At 35.4% G+C, this 22,094-nt stretch overlaps 1 protein-coding gene across 5 annotated transcripts in view; it reads left to right on the top strand.

The window, feature by feature from the left end:
- Positions 1 to 22,094, top strand: part of ZNF638 (zinc finger protein 638) — a 102,301-nt gene that overhangs the window by 71,483 nt on the left and 8,724 nt on the right. For all 5 annotated transcript variants that reach the window (XR_002824373.1, XM_023732827.1, XM_023732831.1 and 2 more), the window contains 10 exons: positions 3 to 71; positions 273 to 316; positions 1,641 to 1,772; positions 2,614 to 2,742; positions 4,673 to 4,714; positions 5,187 to 5,321; positions 6,491 to 6,616; positions 12,387 to 12,424; positions 18,681 to 19,905; positions 20,521 to 20,586. Coding sequence is in view for 4 of the 5 variants with exons in the window: in XM_023732827.1 (XP_023588595.1) it covers positions 3 to 71; positions 273 to 316; positions 1,641 to 1,772; positions 2,614 to 2,742; positions 4,673 to 4,714; positions 5,187 to 5,321; positions 6,491 to 6,616; positions 12,387 to 12,424; positions 18,681 to 19,905; positions 20,521 to 20,586 (2,006 nt within the window). In the remaining variant the exon portion in view is untranslated. The remainder of the gene's footprint in view (positions 1 to 2; positions 72 to 272; positions 317 to 1,640; positions 1,773 to 2,613; positions 2,743 to 4,672; positions 4,715 to 5,186; positions 5,322 to 6,490; positions 6,617 to 12,386; positions 12,425 to 18,680; positions 19,906 to 20,520; positions 20,587 to 22,094) is intronic.

The raw sequence follows: 22,094 nt of genomic DNA, 5'->3' as shown, positions 1-22,094 counted from the left end.
AGAAAATTCTGAAATAAAGACCAGTATGGAAGCCAAAGCCACTGAAAACAGTATTAAAGAAACTATTTCAGGTAGGTCAGTAGATAATTTTATTTTGTTCTTATATGTTTATAAATAAAAAGCAAATTAAAATTTTAAGAAATTAAGTACTTAATTTTGTATTATTCAGATGTATACATAGCATATATCTGTACACATGTATATTGCAATACTAGAGTCACACCTAAGTGGAGTATATCTACATGAAATGTTATCTTATTTTGTGTCTTAAGACGCTGCTTTGGAGGCCACAGAAAACCAAGAACCAGTTAGCAAGGTCAGTTTTTCTATTTCTTTTAAAGCTTAAGAAATTTTGACACAACATGATACTTTTGATTCTATAAATCCAGATATATTTGTGTAAAAAAGTGTATAGGGTTTGGCATGTTGAAAAATTTAGTAGTTTGTAACTTCATTAATATGGTTTCAGCTCAAAAACCTTGAATGGCAGAGTAAGTCACAAAAATTTAAGAATAGATTATCAATAAATGTATATATTTTTGAGGACTACTTTTCACTGAGAATAACACAGTAAGAAAATGGCTTTTTGAGTAGACAACAGGTTGTCACATTAGAACTAACAAAATTTTGTGTAGTCTTTTCTCTTTTTAGAGGTAAATGGGAGATATTTTAATATTTAGAAGTTCTTTACTTTTTTGGAGTAGAAAGGGGTTTGCAGTTATATTTGAGTAGCATGAAGTTTATTATTTTCTTATGGTTATATTTGTCATTATCATGAGTATATTAAAATCTCATTGTATCAGATTTTACTGATTGAGATTTTGAGATCATTCAGGTGCTAAGCATAAGCTTTCTTTTCCTAGTAGATCCATTGATCAAGTATTTATAAGTAGTATGTCTTACTTATATTACTGTATTTTAAGAAGGCTATTTTAAAGTACCAGTAGAGTATTTTAGATTCATTTAAAGCATTTTAGAAGGACATACTCGTGAACACAACTGTCATGCTAGTGAAGTTACTCTCAAATGGTTTATGAAAATAATAACCTCCCATCCTTTTTTCAAAGAGTCACAAATTGCCAAATTTACTCCAGTACACCTTTGGGGATTTTCGCAGCATCCACCAAAGTAAAAATTGGCATTGATGAGAGAATTGCCTTGAAAAGGATAAATTCGACAGAATGAAGGGCAGTGGGGATTGGATTATGGGGTAAGGATCGTAAGGAGGCTAGATGACCTCATTTATATAGCCCAAAAGTGATTATCTTATTCAGGAAGGTTGAAAGGATATACATGATTTAACGTTTGGGAAGATGTTAGCATCACAAGGCACAGGACTGACAATACTATGTGAAGGGAAGGAGTTGCGTTCAGAGACAAGAGAACTTGTGTTTTTAAGCACTGGTTGACCTAAAGACCTGCAATTATTCTGTGTACTTGGAAAGAGTAAATTAGCATTTTGTTTTTGTTATTCTTTTTAATTTGAGGTTCAGTCCAGCCTCCTGAATTGATCAGGCTTTACCCAGTATTAGATGCAGTTTAAGTACTGATGTAACATGATCTGCAGTATAAGTTTAAATTAGTATAAAAGCACTTAAAAAAATTTTAATGTGAATTTAATTTTTTAACTTGTTTTGAAGGAAACAGAGGAAATGTGTGTGATCCTTGTGTCTAATTTGCCTATTAAAGGATATTCTGTAGAAGATGTTTACAACCTAGCAAAACCATTTGGTGGTTTGAATGATATTTTGATTTTATCATCTCATAAAAAGGTAAGAGTTGATAACAGCTATTCATATTGTCTACAAGCAGGTTTTGAAAAACGCTAAATTCACAAAACTAGAAAAAAGGGGCTTTTAAAAGCTGTACCTCAAAGTAATTAAACTATTTCAAGCTAAAGGATTTTCAAAATGTAAAACACATATCCCTTATTTTAGTATTGTTTTAATCAGACATAATTTTGATGATGGGGAGAAATGGTTACTAACTAGTTTTTTTTTTTTTTTCCCACCAGATTTTCATTTAATATCTTTAATATGTTTAATGCAGAGCTTTTAAATTTACCTTATAAAACTTTGCAGAGTCCTATTTAACTAGTATTTCTAACCATTTTGATACTCAAATTGATGTCATCAATACTTAGAACAACCTAGATACATCTGTATGTTCTAAATTTTCTGTAATAAATATGTATTACTTTTGTAATTTCAAAACTACACAATAAAATTTATTTTTACTAATAAACTTGTGGAAGGTATTTTAAAGGAGGAAAGATTTGAGGAAAGAGTTTAAATAATGGAAATGACACCATTAGAGCGGTGGGAAGTGGTGTTCTTACGATAGAAAGCAGTTGGCAATTATTAGAAATCTTTGAGAGTAAAGTAGGGTATCTATTTGCTGGTAATTGGAGCTAACGTACTTGAAAAAACAATAGGAGGGGAGACTGAGTACAAGTGATATCTGCAGGTTCATAAGATTATTTGGTTGGTTGCACGACTCTAATTAAAACTATTAAGTTTTTTCATTTACTGGACTCTAAGTATTAAATGTTTTCAAGAAAAAGTAACTTGAATAAGATTTATTTTTTCACTCTTATAATTTCTATTTTAAAAGGCATATATAGAAATAAGTAGAAAGTCTGGAGATTCTATGGTGAAATTTTATACCTGCTTCCCAATATCGATGGATGGAAATCAACTCTCAATAAGTATGGCTCCTGAAAACGTCAACATAAAAGATGAGGTAAATGTTAATCTACCGTCATTTTCACTAGCATGTCATTAAGTTTTTTAACAGATTTATTGAGGTCTGTTATCTTTTCTAGTTTTCTTCTTTGGGTCGTGAATACAATAAAATACCCTATTAGAAATTTCTTAACTGTTTTTCTAATCTTTCAGACCATTATTTCATAAAATCTAATTTCTTAAGCATTCCATTACCAAATCCTGTTGAAGCTTTTTTTGATCTGTATTTAGTATAAAGTGTGATTAAGAGCAGTAGCTCTAGAGAAGGTAGACAGCCTGGATTCAGATTTACTTGACAGGCTTGTGACCTTGGGCAAGGTTGTTCTGTTCTCTTAAGTTTTTGTGTCTTCATCCATAAACTAGGGAAGACCTGTCTCATAGGATATTTGTTAAGTTTGGAAAAAGCGAGCCACATAAAGTGCTTAGGTTTAGCACTGTGTCAGTGTTACATGTAATTTTTCTTTTCTCATCCTTTTTATCCCTACTGCAACTGTCCCTTGACCCCTAAGTGACAATTTTGGAATCATCTAGTAGACTTTCGTAAATCTCACCTGTTTTCTTTCGGATACTGAGAAGGCTTGTCCCTGCCCCTCCACACTCTACCATCCTGCTGTTTTGAGAGTTACTTCCATAGTAAAGGAATCCTATTAATCATCCCTGTTGGGGTGGAAACAAAGTTGAAAACTATTGTCCGAGAACAGGCTTCTCATTTATGTACTCTATATCTCACTGCTATTTTCTGTCATCCAAACTGGAAACCTGGAAATTATCTTTAACTTTTTCTCTCATTTCTCACATTTAATCAGTCACCAAGTCTCATCTGTTTTAATTCCTAAGTATTTCTGGGGTTTATTCTCTTATTACTTTCTCTTAAAAACTAGCGGGCCACCAAAGTAACCTTCTTTTCTTTCTACCTTCAGTTTTGTCTCCCTCAGATATTTTCTTTACAAAGCCATGAGACTTGCATAAAATTCAAATCTATTCAAATTCAGAATCATCTGATTTAGAAACCCTGCAGTGTCTCCCTGTGCCTGCAAACATTTACTTTTAAATGCCAAGAGGCACTAGGTAGTTATTAGAATCTCTGGGGCAAGGTGGGACTCTATGTAATTTGAAAAAGTCTTTCCTTGATATTAATCTAATATGACATAATTGCTAGGATTATATTATACAAGCCTGTCCCTGGTGGCGCTGTGGTTAGGCATTAGGCTGCTAACCAAAAGACTGGCAGTTCAAATCCACCAGCTGCTCCTTGGAAACATTACGGCTCGGTTCTGCTGTGTCCTATAGGGTCATTATGAGTCGGAATCAACTCGACGGCAGCGGGTTTATTCTAGATTTAGGATCCTTGGTAGTGCCGAAGGAAAAAACTATGTTTAAGAACCATAGTCTCAGTCTCCAGATTCCTTCTGGCACATATCAACCTTCCATTACTTAGCCTTCTCTAGCTTTGACATCCTTGTCTCCTGCCACTATGGACCTCTTAACTTTATAATTCAGTAGCTCCAAATCACTGTGTATTTGTATACTGTGCTGTTTTTTATTAGCCTGCATCTTTGCTCTTCCTCATCCCCTACTTAGCTTAACTAATTTTTTGCTTTATAATTTCAGTTCTCTTACTATCTTCTAAATTAAATCTGTGATTCCCTTCTTATAAATTTGAATGTCCTCCCCTAAGTGGTACTCCCTCATTAATCTTCGTGCATGTAGGGGAGTACGAAGAAAGAAGGTGTATGTGGAGGGTGGTGGGACTTTGATAACTTGTTTAGGAAGAGGGAAACATTTTAGAAGGAACAGAACTGTTGCTTCCTCTTCATTTTATGAAATACTGGTAAATGCATATTTATATAGATTATTATAAATCTTGACTAATTAAATATATGAATTAGAATTTACACCTTCAGCCTTTATTTATTTTGCTTTTTTAGGAAGCTATATTTACAACCTTGATTAAAGAAAATGACCCAGAGGTGAGTTTGCATTTAAATTCTTTTTGTGTACTTGTTTTGTTCATTCACTTTTTTTGAAATGTAAAGAAAACCTTAGTACTAACTTTTGAGATATTGAGGTGATACAAGTATCAGATGGGTCGTCTTATTAGCCAAAATAAGAAAGCAAGGGTTAGTCCCTAATGAGAATTATTTTTTCAGATACTAGAGAGTATATTAAGTGGTGAAATAGAGACATACGTTGTTTGAGGATGTTTTTGGTAGATATTGTGCTGATAGAAGAAAAGATGATGCCTCCTGTTTTAGTATATTGTTTTACTGATTATGCAGATCTAAAATTAAGGCCCCACTATCTTAACCTACACAGTCATTTTCTTACTCTTGGGAGAGGACATCATCTGACCTCTGAAATATTAAATTAATGTTAATCTGTGTTTTTACAGTTTGATACTATAGCTGTGTTTTTTTATGCTGTCTCTTAAAAAAACTACAGGCAAATACAGATAAAAGTTACAGTCGATTTGTACATCTTAATAACTTACCAGAAGATGGACTTCAGTGTGTACTTTGCATCGGACTTCAGTTTGGAAAAGTGGATCACCATATATTCATGAATAATAAAAACAAGGTAACAAGGTGTTCTGTGTTCTGTAGATAATATATAGCTGAATCGTATGTTCTTATGGTCTGCAACTTCTAATTCAGCTTCTGAACTGAAGCATTTATAAATAATATTCAGCCTCTTAGCAGAACTGTGATGGATCAGGATATTTTCTCCTGGACCATGACAAGAAAGATGAGATATGCTCTTTCTCCTCAAAACTCCTGGTTTTTAAGGGAAAATAAGACTCACACAAGGGAGGAGAAAGGTAATTTAGTACAAAGATGGGAAGTTTTGACCTTAACCTTTATGGTCCCTTAGTTACCTCTGTTACCTTGGCTAAGTCAGTTTACACTTTGAGTTCTTATTTATAAAATGGAACGTTGTAAGGTATTTTCTAAGTCTCTTCCAGCTGTAAAACACACAGCTTTAAGTTTGTTTAGTTACATAGAAAGAAGAATAAATAAAATGACCATTTCTTACTTTTAAGATTTGCCTTCTTTCCTTAAAAGAACCAAAAATTGTTAATCTATTTACATTTACTATGCCCTCTGCATATAATACTTATTTCAGGTATATATCCATTGTAATTAAATTTTGATGAACTATACCCTATAAAGTCAGGGTTTCATGTTAAAGTTGATAGTATTTACTAGCTGCCGTTAAGTGTATTTCAACTCATGGAGACTCCAGTGTGTCAGAGTGGAACTGTGCTCCATAGGATTTTCAGTGCCTGATTTTTCAGACATAGATTGCCAGGCCTTTCTTCCAAGATTCCTCTGGGTGGGCATGAACCTCTAACGTTTCAGTTAGTAGCTGAGTATATTAACTGTTTGTACCACCCAGGGACTCCTTGACAATATTTGCTCCATAAAAAATACCTAATTGACAAACAACTAGCTACTCATTTCTTTGACATCCCTTGTATACGTAGAGTGTGTTTGGTTACTTTAGAAATAGTGTGTTATAGAATGGAAGAAGGATGTCACAGATGGCACAGAGGACTACAGAATCTTTGCTTTAGACATCTTTAATCTTCTCTTTTTAAATTACCTCCCACCCTCTTCAGTTGTGCCTTGCAGCATTCTAAGAATTTTCTCTTGTTGACTTTGAAATTAGGATTAACCTTACCTTTGTGATCACGTATTTGAGATTGAAAGGAAAAAATGTTGATACTTTTTTTTCCTTCTTCAAAGGCAATTCTTCAATTAGATAGTCCTGAATCTGCTCAGTCAATGTACAACTTCCTGAAACAAAATCCACAAAACATAGGTGACTATGTATTGACCTGCACATTATCTCCAAAAATGGACTCATCAGAGGTAGGATTTTTCTATATCAACTCTTATGCTTTTAGAAACTGAGGCAAGTGTAAAGGGTTATTGTCTCAAAGCACAAGATACATATACCATGAAGGTAATTTCAGGAATTATTCAGGCAGTAGTCAAACTGGTTCTGAATTTAGATACTTCTTTTTAACACTTGTTTTGCAGTCTCTTCGCTATGGAGCAGTATTGTTGTTTACCTGCCATTAAATTGGCCCCTGACTCATGGCGACCCCACACACCACAGAATGAAAACATTGCCAATTCCTACACCATTCTTATGACTGGCTGCAGATTGGACCATTGCGATAGGGTTTTCTTTGGCTCATTTTCAGATGTAGATCACCAGGCCTTTCCTCCTACTCTATCTTAGTCTGGAAGCTCTGCTGCATAGCAACACACAAGCCTCCACTGACAGACTAGGTCGTGGCTGTACATGAGGTGCATTGGCTGGCAGTTGAACCTGGGTCTACCACTGAACCACCACTGCTCCATGGAGCAATATAAATTTGTCAAAATGAAAATGAGGTAATTTTGAAGCTATAGGCTAGTAAGTCTAAAAACTTATTATGGACATAAGTGTATAGTCAATTCATATATGTAGCATGATTGTTTCTAGCATGCAGAAGCTACTTTGAATCTATTTTGGTTTCATCTTGGTATATTATAAACTATTTTTGTATAAGAAATAAGATTTTACAGATTCTTGGCTTACATAATACATGTATGAAAGCTATAAATAGTCCACCTTTGAAAGAATTAAATTCTAACTCATACATGTTTTTTCTAATAAAAAATCCCATCGCCATTGATTCTGACTCATAGTGACCCTATAGGACACAGTAGAACCGCCCGTAGGGTTTCCAAGGAGCACCTGGTGGATTCAGACTGTCAACCTTTTTGGTTAGCAGCTGAGCTCATAACCACTGTGCCAACAAGTCTCCATTCTCTAATAGTTCTAGTGTATATCAGTGATAGGTATTATAAGGATGTCTGTATGATTTTTTTATGGAAGCCCTGGTGGCATAGTGGCTAAGAGCTGTGGCTGCTAACCAAAAGGTCAGCAGTTTGAATCCACCAGGTGCTCCTTGGAAGCCCTGTGGGGCAGCTCTGTTCTGTCCTATAGGGTCTCTATGGGTTGGAATTGACTTGATGGCAGTGGGTTTTATAGTAAATACATCATTATGGGTACCATTTAAAGCACAAATTTGAGTAGTTCATTTAATCTTACAATTTCAGAAGAAATTTCAGAAGTTTTAACCTTCTTTTCTCAGCACAACATTGCATTTTTTTACAATTTGTGTCTTTGCTATTTCTCAAATGATTACTTTGTTCAACTAAATTCAGAATTGTAATAAGCACTGATTATATAGAAATACAACCCCAGGTTCTCAGATCTAAAAAAAATGAAATAGGTGAAGATTATATAAAACTGCTGCCTAAATTGGCACTTTACTTCCCAAAACCTTACTCAGAGCTTTATTCTTATAGCTTATTGAATTGGAAAGCGCATTTGGCTTATTGTAAAAGTCCTAGCTCCACCACTGGTAAGCTGTAAGAACTTGAACACATTTTTTCCTGTTGCCGCCAAGTGGATTCTGACTCATAGCTACCCTATAGGACAGATTAGAGCTGATGCATAGGGTTTCCAAGGAACAACTGGTGGATTCGAACTGCCAACCTTTTGGTTAGCAGCCATAGCTCCTAAGCACTGTGCCACCAGGGCTTCATTTGAACACGTAGTGCCCATTATACCCATTCAACAAATTATGAATTGAATAGTAGAGGCAGGTAGATTAATTTCAGGGTATTGTAATGGTCTGTATGAGAAGTAATGAAGGCCTGAGCTAAGGAATAGACTATAAAGTGGAAATAAAACCTGCCCCCAGAATTTTTATAGCAGTTTTTAATTTCCCACTTTTTAAAATGAGTTCATTAATGTGTCTATATTACCTTCCCTTTTCTTCACACGCCCCACGTTTTTGTTGCCTGTTGGTTATTTACATATGTAATATGTTTCAACCTTTAGTTCTATAACTTTAGTTAACCTGAATCCCTGCATATTTGAAAGTAACTTTATTTTACTCAATACCATTGATAGTTTATCTAGGTATAAAATTTGGAGCTCAGATTATTTTTCCTTTCACTGTTTTTAGCAACCAGTATTGCTGAGAAGTCAGATTTCAATCGGATCTTTAAGAATTCTGTTTTTTCTCTGAAAGCTTTGGGATTTATTCATTAACACATTAAACAAGTATTTATCTAATTCCATTTCCATGCCAGTACTGTTTCAGGCACTGGGGATATAATGATAAACACAGGAGTCAGTGTCTCAACCCTCAAGGAGCTCATATTTTAGTAGAAAAACCAAATATAACCCACACCAGGAATTCCCTCTACTACCCCATAGAGTTTCCAAGGAGTGGCTGGTGGATTCTAGCTGCCAAAGTTTTGGTGATCAGCTGAAACATTTAACCACTGTGCCACTGGGGCTCCATATTATTCACAGGATATGAATAGGATAATATCCATATGCCTAGAAGGAAGACCAGTTAATACGACTATTATTAAAATTTATGCACCAACCACCGGTGCCGAAGATGAAGAAATTGAAGATTTTTACCAACTTCTGTAGTCTGAAAATGATCAAACATGCAATCAAGATGCATTGGTAGTTACTGGTGATTGGAATGCAAAAGTTGGAAACAGGAAGGATCGATTGTTGAAGGATATGGCCTTGGTGATAGAAACGACGCTGGAGATCCATGATGGAATTTTGCAAGACCAACTACTTACTCGTTCTAAATACCTTTTTTCAACAACATAAACAGTGACTATATGTGTGGACCTTGCCAAATGGAAAACACAGGAATCAAATTGACTACATCTGTGGAAAGAGATGATAGAGAATCTCAGCGACATCATTCAGAACAAGCCTGGGGGCTGACTGCAGAGCAGGCCATCACTTGCTCCTATGCAAGTTCAAGTTGAAACTGAAGAAAATTAAAACAAGCCTGCGAGAGCCAAAATATGACCTTGAGTATATCCCACCTGAATTTGGAGACCATCTCAAGAATAGATTTGATGCATTGAACATCAATGACTGAGGACTAGATGAGTTTTGGAATGACATCAAACATAAAGCAAAAGGTCATTAAAAAGGAAAAAGAACAAAATAGATATCAGAAGAGACTGAAACTTGCTGTTGGACATGGAGCAGCTAAAGCAAATGGAAGAAATTATGCAGTAAAAGAGCTGAACAGAAGATTTCAAAGGGCAACTTGAGAAGACAAAGTAAAGTATTACAATGAAATGTGCAAAGATGTGGAGTGAGAAAGCCAAAAGGGAAGAACACGCTTGGCATTTCTCAAGCTGAAAGAACTGAAGAAAAAATTCAAGTCTTGAGTTGTAGTATTGAAGGATTTTATGGACAAGATATTGAACGACACAGGATGCATCAAGAGAAGATGGAAGGAATGAATACACAGTAACTGTACCAAAAAGAATTGGTAGACATTCAGCCATTTCAGAAGGTAGCATATGACGAAGAACCGATGGTACTGAAGAAAGAATTCCAAGCTGCACTGAGGGCATTGGCGAAAAAGAAGGCTCCAGGAATCGATGGAATACTCATTGAGATGTTTCAACAAATGGATGCAGCACTGGAGTCGCTCACTTGTCTATGCCAAGAAATTTGGAACACAGCTACCTGGCCAACCGACTGAAAAAGATCCATCCATATTTGAACTCATTCCAAAGAAATGTGATCTAGCAGAATGCAGAAATTACTGAACAGTATCATGAATACCGCACACAAGTAAAATTTTGCTGAAGATAATACAAAAGCGGTTGCTGCACTACATGGACAGGAACTGCCAGAAATTCAAGCTGGAATTAGGGATAACGTTGCTGATGCCTGATGGATCTTGGCTGAAATCAGAGAATACCAGAAAGATGCTTGCCTGTGTTTTATTTACTCTGCAAAGGCATTCGATTGTATGGATCTTAACAAATTACGGATAACGTTGTGAAGAATGGAATTCCAGAACGTTTAATTGTGGTCGTGCAGAACCTGTATATAGAACAACAAACAGTCGTCTGAGGAGAACATGGGGATACTGCGTGATTTAAAATCAGGAAAGGTATGTGTCAAGGTTTTATCCTTTCACCATACTTAACTGAGTCTGTATGCTGAGCAAATAATCGTAGAAAATGGACTGTATGAAGACGCGTTCAGCTTTAGGGTTGCAGGAAGGCTCATCAAAAACCTGTGATATGCAGATGACACAACCTTGCTTGCTGAAAGCAAAGAGGGCTTGAAGCACTTACTGATGAATATCAAAGACTGCACCCTTCAGTGTGGGTTACACTTCAACATAAAACAAAAATCATCACAACTGGACCAATAAGCAACATCTTGATAAATGGAGAAAATATTGAAGTTTCAAGGATTTCATTTTACTTGGATCCACAGTCAACATCCATGGAAGCATCAATCAAGAAATCAAAGGACATATTGCATTGGACAGATCTGCTGCAGAAGACCTTTTTAAAGTGTTAAACAGCAAAGTTGTCATTTTGAGGACTAAGGTGAGCCTGACGCAAGCCATGGTGTTTTCAGTTGCCTCACATGCATGCGAAAGCTGGTTAATGAATATGGAAGACCAAAGAGGAATTGATGCCTTTGAATTATGGTGTTGACAAATATTGAATATACCACGGACTGCCAGAAGAACGAACAAATCTGTTTTGGAAGAAGTACACCCAGAATGCTCCTTAGAAGCAAGGATAGTTAAGACTTCATCTCACTCACTTTGGACATGTTATCAGAAGGGACCAGTTCCTGGAAAAGGACATCATGATTGTTAAAGTAGAGGGTTAGTGAAAGACAGGAGGATCCTCAGTGAGATGGATTGACACAGTGGCTGCAGTGATTGGCTCAAACATAGCAATGATTGTGAAGGTGGCCAGTACCACACAGTGTTTCATTCTTTTGTTCATAGGTTCGCTATGAGTTGGAATCAACTCGGTGGCACCTAACATATTTAAATTTTTTGACGTGTAATTCTCAGTTTTTTACTCTGACACAACTTTTCTAGAAAGACAGTTCTCAACCCAGAGCACATGGTTCCCGTAGAAGAAGCCTCCAGCTAATATGTAGAAGCTCTCCAAGGGCAGAGATTTGTGACAGTTCTGTTCACTCATATATCCCAGGTGCCCAGGACAGTGATTGGTTCCCAGGCAATCCTTTCTAATTCCTGCTTCCTTTTTGGGCCCCAGGACACTGTTTTCTTGGGCATTCAGATACACATTTAAAAGGATTAGTGTTAAATTTTGTCCAGAGCTGGTAGCTGTTTTAAGTTAATTGGTCTCCCTTTATAATCAAAAGTTTTAAAAAATAATAGTTCTGCAAGGAAGATGTTGATATTTCAGGTTTATTGCCTATTTTTTCTAAGCAGAAGGTAGTATTTCTAGACTTCTAAAGGTTTTTAAGAAGTTATTATATCAACAGTAAGCAAATTTCTTTTTTCTCATTAATTACTATATGGCAAGTTACTCTGTATAACATAAATTAGTCGTCTTCATCTAATGGGATAAACTCTAGAAACTGATACTTGTGTGGACCCTGGAAAGTATGTTTTGATACACTTTTAAGATACATTTTTGTTTTGTAGCTAAGACTTTGAGCTGAAAACATTGCAGTGATGGATTAAATATTTAAAATCCGGTAGAATAGCCTCTAATAAAATGTGTAATTATGTTACAGGCTCAAGTTGAGAAAGACTCAGAACAAGGAAAAGAAAGGTATGTTACTTTAAGTTTGCTAACATTTTTATGTTGGTTACTAGATTTTATTTTCATATTTTATGGTAGTTGTTAATATGCAGCAAAAAGTTTGTCTTTCATGTTTGTTCACTCTGTATATGTGTGACCCTGTTACAATTTTATTTTTCAATTTTGTTTGACTTGGTAGAGGAGGGGATGTTTTTGTTTTTGGTCTCATTCAGGTATTTACATGTTATTAGAAAGACTGAGTGTATAACTAGTTTGAATTAAATATATAAATATGACTTTAAATTTGTTGTGTTGTTGATATAAATACGACTTCATGTAAGTGTTCTGCTAAGATGTTTTTGAACAACTAGACTCTTGTGATTAGTATTACATTCTTTTTGTTACATTTTTGTATTCCAGAATTAAACACAATAGTAAAATTTTAATCTTTTTGTATAATCCTTTTTAACTTCAATAACTTGAAACACAAAAAGATAACATTCAAGTTTATTCAGTTATTTTATCTGGTTAGTTGCCCCAAGTATACTGAATTAGAGAAAATCTTGGTCTTATCTTTAAAATTGGGTCAGGGAGAGAGGGAGAACCTTTAAGTTATCATTTTCCAACTCTCAACCTTGAAAAATGGGAGTTAGTTTGCTTTCAGGGCATTTTAGCTTACTGTTTAATGGTATTTTGATACTTTTTAAAAGCAACTGTGGTGAGGTAAAGGGATAGTAAAAAGAAATATTATGTACACTGCTTTGTATTTTCCGAGGATGAAAGGTTGTTCTTTAGTCCACACAAACTAGTGACTCAGAACCTTGTTTTGGCCACGTCTAACTTCTCACCAGTCAGAAACCTCCCTTTCACTGCTCTTCAGTGAGACTCTGATGTAGAATATTTTTTTTCCCTTCTTTATACAAAGTGATTCACCCATATTTCCTACAGTCCATGTCTTAGAGCTTACCGAGTTTGATACAACAGTTTGAAAGTTTAATATGGGAAGTGTTTTATTTAATGCACTGTTGAATTTTAAGATGCCTGTAAAACAGTATTTATGGATTTTTCTTCTCAGTAATTTAAGTCTTATAAAATAAGTCTGTTTTAAATGATAAAGATGACTATGAAGACATTAAAATATATTGGTAAGTTTTAAAAACAAATTTGCTGTATATGTCAGCATACTTTTTCAAGTTGAACATCATTACAACAATTATACTCACATGCTTAAAAAGTAATACCTCTAGCAATGTTTGATATAGAAGCCCACAAAGTGCTCAATAAGTAACTGTCACATGTAGCAGTATAGATACACCTACAGTTTGACCAGAGTAACTCTGTAGCTGGTAATAGGCTCTTGGAAAAATCCATTGTATAGATTTCATTTGATACATTTTCTTTCAGGTCTGCAAGAATAGCTATTATGGGTACTTTAGTTATTTTTTTTTTTCCTCTCATTAGTTAGATTTTTATCTGAAAATGAAAGATATTTCTTAATGAGTTTGCATATAGTTGTCTACTCTTATAAAATTAATTAAAATGTCCTAGTGCTAGTAATTTCTTAATTCCTATTTTGCAGTCAGTTTTTTTCTGAGTTATATGGCATTAGTGAAAAGTATGTGGAATATGGTCAGACTGTATCACTTTTCTTTTGGAGTAAACTGATCCTGAGAAAATATCGTGTGTTTGTTTGAAGTACTTTCAGGTACTACTGCGTCATGAATACGATCCTTTTGGTTACAATGTAAACTATTAAAATAGATTTCCTATTTAAAGACAATCTCGTGGGTATATTGATAATTGAATAATAACCCATGTTTTGCTTGTACTACCCCTCCTCTCTCTCTCTCTCTCTCTCTCTCTCTCTCTCACACACACACACACACACACACACACACACACTCTCTCTCTCTCTCTCTCTCTAGTAAACAGGATTTATTTATCTTGTATGTAAGGGTCCAAATAAGGATGCAAGAAGAAATTTTCACCAGTTCGTTAATGTTGGAAAGTGTACCTACTGGCCCATTGGAATAAACAGTAATCTTCAGTATTGTTAAGTCTTAATCTGAAGTTTCTCAGGCTATGTGTGGTATGGTGTTAACCTTTGTTCTCATACCCAAGTTTTATTGTATGCCTTTTCTGAGGATTGTGAAACTGGTATTGTAGGGGGGAGTTAGATACCTGTATCCTGAGATATTTCAGATTTAATATTAATTGAATAAGAGTAATAGAATACTACAGATTTCCTTCTTTTGTGAAAGCTGCTTTTACAAAATTCCTTCCTGGAATCCTTTTTTATGCCAGTTCCCAGAATATGGGTGTTTTGCTTTGATGTTTAAAAGGTTGGTTGGAGCCTTGGTTGTGCAGTGGTTAGTTAAGAGCTATGGCTGCTAACCAAAAGGTCGGCAGTTTGAATCTACCAGCTGCTCGGTGGTAACACTGTGGGGCAGTTCTACTCTGTCCTATAGATTTGATTAGGAGTCGAAATCGACTTGATGGCAGCGGGTTTGCCTTGTTATAAGTCTTTACGTCCCTGGTTAGGTTTATTCCTAGGTATTTTATCCTTTTGGGGACTATTGTAAATAGTATTGATTTCTCTATTTCCTTTTCAGAGCCTTTCTTGTTAGTGTAGAGGGGGAGAAAAAAAGTTGCTGTCGAGTCGATTTCAACTCATTGCAACCCTATAGGACACAGTAGAACTGCCCTATGTGGTTTCCAAGGAGTGCCTGGTGGATTCAACTGCCGACCTTTTGGTTAGCACCATAGCTCTTAACCGCTACGCCACCAGGGTTTCCAGTGTAGAGGAACCCAGCTGATATTTGTGTTGATTTTGTCCCCTGCTACTTGGCTGAATCCTTCTACTAGTTCCAGTAACTTCTTTGTGGAGTCTCTGGGATTTTCTATGCATAGAATGATGTCATCTGTGAATAAGGGTAGTTTTACTTCTTCCTTTCCAATTTGGCTACCCTTTATTTCCTTTTCTTGCCTTAATTGCTCTTGCTAGAACTTCCAGTACAATACTGAATAGGAGTGGTGATAAAAGGGCATCCTCTGGGAATGCTGTCAATCTTTCTCCATTGAGAGTAATGTTGGCTGTTGGTTTTGCGTATTTGGCCTTAGTTATGTTGAGGATTTTCTCTTCTATTCCTTTGTAGCTGAGAGTTTTTATCAGGAAAGGGTGTTGGATTTTATCAAATGCCTTTTCTGTGTCGATAGAGATGATCATGTAATTCTTTATCTTTGTTTTATTTTTGTGGTGAATTATGTTGATTTTCCATTGTTGAACCATCCTTGCATCCCTAGTATGAGTCCTGCTTGATTGATTTTTTTTTTTTTATATGCTGTTGAATTCTATTGACTAGAATTTTGTTGAGAATTTTTGAGTCTATATTCATGAGAGATACTGGTCTATAATTTTTTTTTAGTGGTATCTTAACCTGTCTTTGGTATCAGGTTATGCTGGCTTCATAGAATGAATTAGGGAGTATTCCTTCCTTTTTTATGTTCTGGAATAGTTTGAGTAGAATTGGTGTCAGCTCTTCTCTGAGTATTTGCTAGAATTCACTGTGAAGCCGTCTGGACTGGAGCTTTTTTTTTTGTTGAGAGTTTCTTGTTTGTTTGTTTGTTTGTTTAAAGAACATCTTCAGTTACTTCTTTTGTTATGGGTCTGTTCAAATTTTCTACTTCTATCTGTTAGTTTCGGTATATTGTGTGTTTCTTGAAATTTTTCCATTCCTTCTAGGTTTTCAAATTTGTTGCAATATAATTTTTCATGGTATTCTGTTACGATCCTTTTTATCTCAGCTGGTTCTGTTGTAATGTCACCCATCTCGTTTCTTACTTCGGTTATTTGTATCTTCTCCCTTTTTTCCTTTGTCAGTTTGGTCAGTGGTTTGTCAATTTTATTGATCCTCTCAAAGAACCAACTTGTAGTCTTATTGATTCTGTTGTTTTTCTGTTTTCTATCTCATTTATTTCTGCTCTGATCTTTTTTATTATTTCCTTCTGGTTACTGTGGGCTTCTTTTGCTGCTCCTTTTCTGTTTGTTCGAGTTATAGGGATATGCTGTTGATTTTGGCCCTTTCTTCTTTTTTGTCAACACTGAGGCTTTTTCTCATATTAGCCAGAAAAACAAGATACTAATTTTGGGTGAATGATTTCTATGAAGAAAGCATTATAATTTTTGAAGACCAACACATAAAAACAAACATGAAATTAAAACTGTTTTCCAAGTAGGTCTGTGTTTTCTGAAGTGTAGAGCTTCATAGTGATTCATTTTATATTGAAGGTGATAAATGGTGTGTTGGATTTTGTTTTGTTTTTTTTGGGGGGGTGTACAAACTTTAAATATGGTAAAAAGGGAAGAACTGCCTTGAGTCTGGAATCAAAACCTCCATTGTTATTCTACTATAGATCCCTTGTTTGTAAAGCCTTTAGTGCTCATACATAGTTCAGTAAATGATCAGGGAATTTGAATTTAATCTTCAGTATTGAAGATGAATCTTGTAATTTAAAAACAATGGCATATATTTTGAGAAATAGTATTCATGTAACTGCTATAACTATTAACGTCACAACTTTTTCTTATCTTTGTTAAATGTATGCTTGGCCACAAATTTTATTTTGACAAATCCTAAGAAATTGGAACACTTAAAATCAGCCAGTGGTGTCTGAATATAAGAAATGTGAATTTTGTCAAATAAAAATCTTGAAACGTTTTCAACATACAAAGGTTAGCTTGCACAAATGAATAAAATGCATATTGATTAAGGGCTCTGCTTACTGAATATTCAACTTAAAATTGATTCCTTAAGCTCTTTGTCTTTACAACTTTTCATAAAGAGGGGTTTCTCTGATCTCTTAAAAATTTTGCTCCTTTTGAAAACTTAAACTTCCCCATCTTTGTGGGAGAGAACCGGTTTTTGTTGGCTCAAATGATTAGGCCATGGTGATGGTAGGCACTTACAGTTTTTCTGAGCTTCTGAAATATAATTAAAACATCTCAGGACACAGATACACATCATATGGCATTGTTAACTGAAGATTATATGGCCTCCTTTGAAAAGCATTAGTTACTGTCAATGTCACATTCCTTCTTTCTTGAAAATAGGGGGAAAAAGTCAATACTCTACTGTGAGGTAGTGATGTCACATGATTACTTTCAGGTGTCTTCCCCCAACCTGCTGCTTCTAATGTAACTATGTAAATGCATTTGATACCCTCTTACTGGTGTTAATAACATGCTGGACATTGTTTTCAGAAGCTAAGATTTTCCTTGTAATTCTTTAAGATAACTTCTGATCTTCAGAGCATTAATGTAAAAAATAATTTATTCTGTGTGTCTCAGTGAAGTAGTGGAATTACGGAATCATAGTTTGTTTACTTTGGATTTGGAAGACCATGACGTGATAAGATCAATTGCATGTTATTTGCCATGTATTTTCTCCATTTCTTTTGAATAATTTTACTTAAATGTTTGAGTTAGATGTTTCGGAATTTTAAATTATTCTCTGTAACTGGAAGACTTTCTTTTAACATATACCTTCTGGTAATGTAGCCAAAGGCACTTAGATTTTCTTAAAGGGCTGTATGCTCATGTTAACTTTCTCCTTTAAATCTCCAACAGAGTATGTAAAGGATACTTCCAAAGAAAGCTTTCTTTTAAGTATTATCATTAATACATACAGTTCTTGGAAAATTAAAAACAAACTGTATCACATCCAAAAACAAGAGGCAATGTGATTTATTTAGAGTGTAACCTTTTACCTACTGGTTTTTGTATATTCTGTGCAGATAAGGTTCACTTACAGAATTGAAAATTTTAATGTATGGATAACTAGTTTCATTGTAGAACTGTACACATATTTTATTATTTCAGTTAACCACGCTTGCAGAGACATGGGACCTAACAATTTACGGTGTCTCAGATTCACAGTCCACCTTCTGATGTTGGGTGCAGACTTGATCCAGGAGGAAAAAGATTGGTCTTAAGACATATGATCATATCGATAGGAATACTTTTTGCCATTATTTCCTTTGAACTAAAAAGAAACCTGGAGTGCAGTGGAGAATCTCTTTTAAAATTTTATATTTACATATTTATGTCAAAACATCTTAACCATTTTATTGCTGATTGGCTGGATTTCCCAATGCTTATTACTAATGCATCAGGAAGTCTTAACAATTGGCATCAACAGGGTTATTTATAATGGTTGAATTCTCATCATAGTTTGATTTTTGTTTGTGTTTTGTTTTTGTTTTTTTGTTTGTTTTTAAATACTTTTAGCCCCGACTTGAAAGACAGTCCAGTTGATGAGAGTGAGGTGCAAACAGCAGCCGATAGTCCCTCTGTTAAACCTAGTGAGGTTGAAGAAGAAACTACTGCCAGCATTCATACAGAACCTTCTGTACAGCAGGAAGAGCCTTGTGAGGAACAACTTGAAAAGCCACTATGTGAACCTGACTTTGCTCTTGAAACATTGGAAGTTGAGTCTCAAGGAGAGGAAATCAAAGTGGAAATTCCTCTGGTAGTATCCACTCCAGGCAGTATTGAATTATTCCCTGAAAATGTAGAGGAATCTGCTTTAAATCAGCAGGTATATACCGCTGACTTTGAAAAGGAAGAGGCAGAAATTGTTAACCCTGAAACAGAATTATCAGTATCTGATAGTGCATTTATAGAAGAGAGGAACATCAAAGGAATTCTAGAAGAATCTCCATCTGAAGCAGAAGACTTCTTTTCTGGAATTACACAACCTGTGGTAGAAGCTGTAGCTGAAGTGAATAAACATGAAACTGTTTCAGAAGTAGTGCCACCTGCCTGTGTTGTTTCCTTAGTACCAGAAATTTCCATCGGGGATGAGAATGCAATGAGCAAAAAGGGAATTTCTGAAAAAAGTAAGATGGATGAAAAGGAGGAGAATGAATTTAATACTAAGGAAACTACAGTGGATCTGCAAATAGGAACAGAGAAGACTGAAAAGAATAAAGCTGGGATGGTGGCAGAGAAATTGGAAAAGATTGTGGCAGTAATGAAAGAAAAGCCTGCAGAGAACACTGTGAGCAAGGCATACCCAAATAAAGGAGTGGGTCAGGCCAATAAACTTGATGAAACTAGTAAAACTAGTATGCCAACTACATCACATGTATCTAGCAGTAAATCAGCCATCAAGGCTGCCATAGTCTCTTCTCCAAAGGCGAAAACTACAGCTTCAAAAACTGAAAATCAGAAAAGTTTTCTAAAATCTGTGCTCAGAGATCAAATCAATGCTGAAAAGAAACTTTCAGCCAAGGAACTGGGTCTACTTAAACCTACAAGTGCTGGGTCAGGCTTGGGAGAAGGCAGCAGTAAATTGAAACTCACTCAGAGCGGTGTTACCAGAGGTGGAAGTGGAAGAATCTCAGCCCCGCAAGGCAAGGATTCTAAACTGGATTACAGGGATATAACAAAACAGTCTCAGGAAACAGAGACTAGATCTTCCATCATGAAACGGGATGACACCAACACTAAGGTGAGGAGGGTAGGAAGACTGGCTCAGTATATCTTTGAAGTGATTAGCTCAGCTGCTCTAACTATGGAGTAGGAGATGTAATCTTGTTTCATAGTTCATCTCCTCATTCCACCCCCCAGCTCCTATTCCCTTTCTTAAATGATCCAGTGATTTAAGCCAGTAGACATTTAGAATGGTAGACTGAAGTTCATAATTTATTAACAGGTTTCAAAAGCATTGTTTGGACAAAATTGGTCAGAAATACAACTTTGTGGTTAAAATGTCTGCAGTGAATCTCCTAAGGTGATTTAGTACTCTGCTTCTGAATGGGAAACAGTTTTCTTATTTAAACTGAATCTTCCTTTATCAGGTCACTCACTGATTACCCAACTCAGGCATTGTGTCTATAGGGAAAAAAAAGATGAGCAAAACTGAATTTAACTACAACTTTTAGAGACTATGCCTGTACCATTCAATGATTGTCGACTTAGCTCTGTATACTTGTTAAATGCCGTGTTTGCTTAATTGAATGTGATTGGATAATGTTTGCTCTTTGAGATTTTTTTTTTTTTTAAGAAGAACATAAATAACCAGGATATAATTTCTGTTTTTCTGCATTTCTTATTTAATTTTCAGACTTTGGTTGGGCAAAACACTAAGAATTCTAAAAGCACCACTGGTAGAAGTTCCAAATCTAAAGAGGTAAGAAATGATTCACCAACCCTTCTTTTCCACCCCTCCAGAGCAGAATTCATCTGTCTTATAACTTAGAATGGAGTCCTGGTGGCGAAGTGGTTAAGAGCTCAGGCTGCTAACCAAAAGGTTGACAGTTTGAATCTACCAGCCGCTCCTTGGAAACCCTGTGGGGCTGTTCTGCTCTGTCCTCTAGGGCTGCTGTGAGTCGGAATCAACTCGATGACACACAACAACAACGTAACTTTTATCTTCCTTATAAGAATCAGTTAATTCAGATGTTTAGAGAGCGAGAGATACAGAGCAAGGGACAGGAATGAGATGTTCTATTTTTGACCCTACTATTAATTCACTTCTAGCGTTGAGATAGGCTAAATAATTAGTTTGTGTTCTTGATGGAAACTTTGCAAGAAGTTAAGCAGGGACAAAAGATGAATGAAAGTAGGAAAATACCACCAATCTCATATTGACAGGAATAGGTTAAAATGTGAAATAAAATCATATGTAAGGGAGACTGGCATTTGACTGTAGTGAGTCCATTCTGTACAGCTGCCAAACAGGTGATCCTTTTTGGTCTGGCTCTAATTTAACCCAACTAGATGGGCTCTAGAGCCCATCTTAGGAGCCCTGGTGGGTCAGTGATTAAGTTACGGCTGCTAACCAAAAGGTTGGCAGTGCAAATCCACCGGCTGCTCCTTGGAAACCCTATGGGGCAATTCTACTCTGTCCTATAGGGTTGCTGTGAGTTGGAATCCATTCAGTGGCAGACAGGTTTGATCTTGTTTTTGGATGGGCTCTAAGATTTACTTCTGTGAATTCTACCACCAAATAAACTTCTTTTATTTTATATGTGATTGATATTTTAGGTTTCAAGCATTTAAAGAATTTTTTTTTTCATTATTTCACTTTTTTTTCCCCCTGGTATTGGATAGATTTGGGTCTCTTTTCTTGGTGCAAAGAGTAATGTTAGTAGCTTCAGAAATAGAAGAAAAGGTTAGTTCCATTGGCTTAATAAATTGATAGTGCAGTTGCTTACAGACTTCCCCAAAAAGCTATTGGGTATGCATTCTAATGTCATTGTTACATGTACTACTAATTGTGTACTAAAGCTGTGGGAAGCCTGCTGAGAATTTCTTTTCATTACTGTTAGCACCTTTTTTCAAGTTATAGATACTGTTTTTTCAAGTATAGTTATATTAAGTTGTAATAATTTTTTCATAAAACTACTCAAAATGTAAACTTTATTTCTTAGCATTGTATATCTTAAAGTGTCTTTAGATACATAGATAGATATGAATTGGTCATGGAAACAGTCTAGTTGGCTGTTTACATTGTATTAATAGTTTAACAAATGCTTTAAATGTATTTTGTGCATCATATTTTAAACTCACACATCATTTAGGAAATAATTATAAGACTTTTACTTACACAAATTAAGTAAAGGTAGAATTAGATTGATGTTAAAATTTTACCTTTGGAGTTGTTTACTTTATGAATTAAACTACTTCATTTGTGGG

This window comes from Trichechus manatus, unplaced genomic scaffold, assembly GCF_000243295.1.
Source record: "Trichechus manatus latirostris isolate Lorelei unplaced genomic scaffold, TriManLat1.0 scaffold00004, whole genome shotgun sequence".
NCBI classification, from domain to species: Eukaryota; Metazoa; Chordata; class Mammalia; order Sirenia; family Trichechidae; genus Trichechus; species Trichechus manatus.
This window is presented reverse-complemented; position numbering and strand designations above follow the sequence as displayed.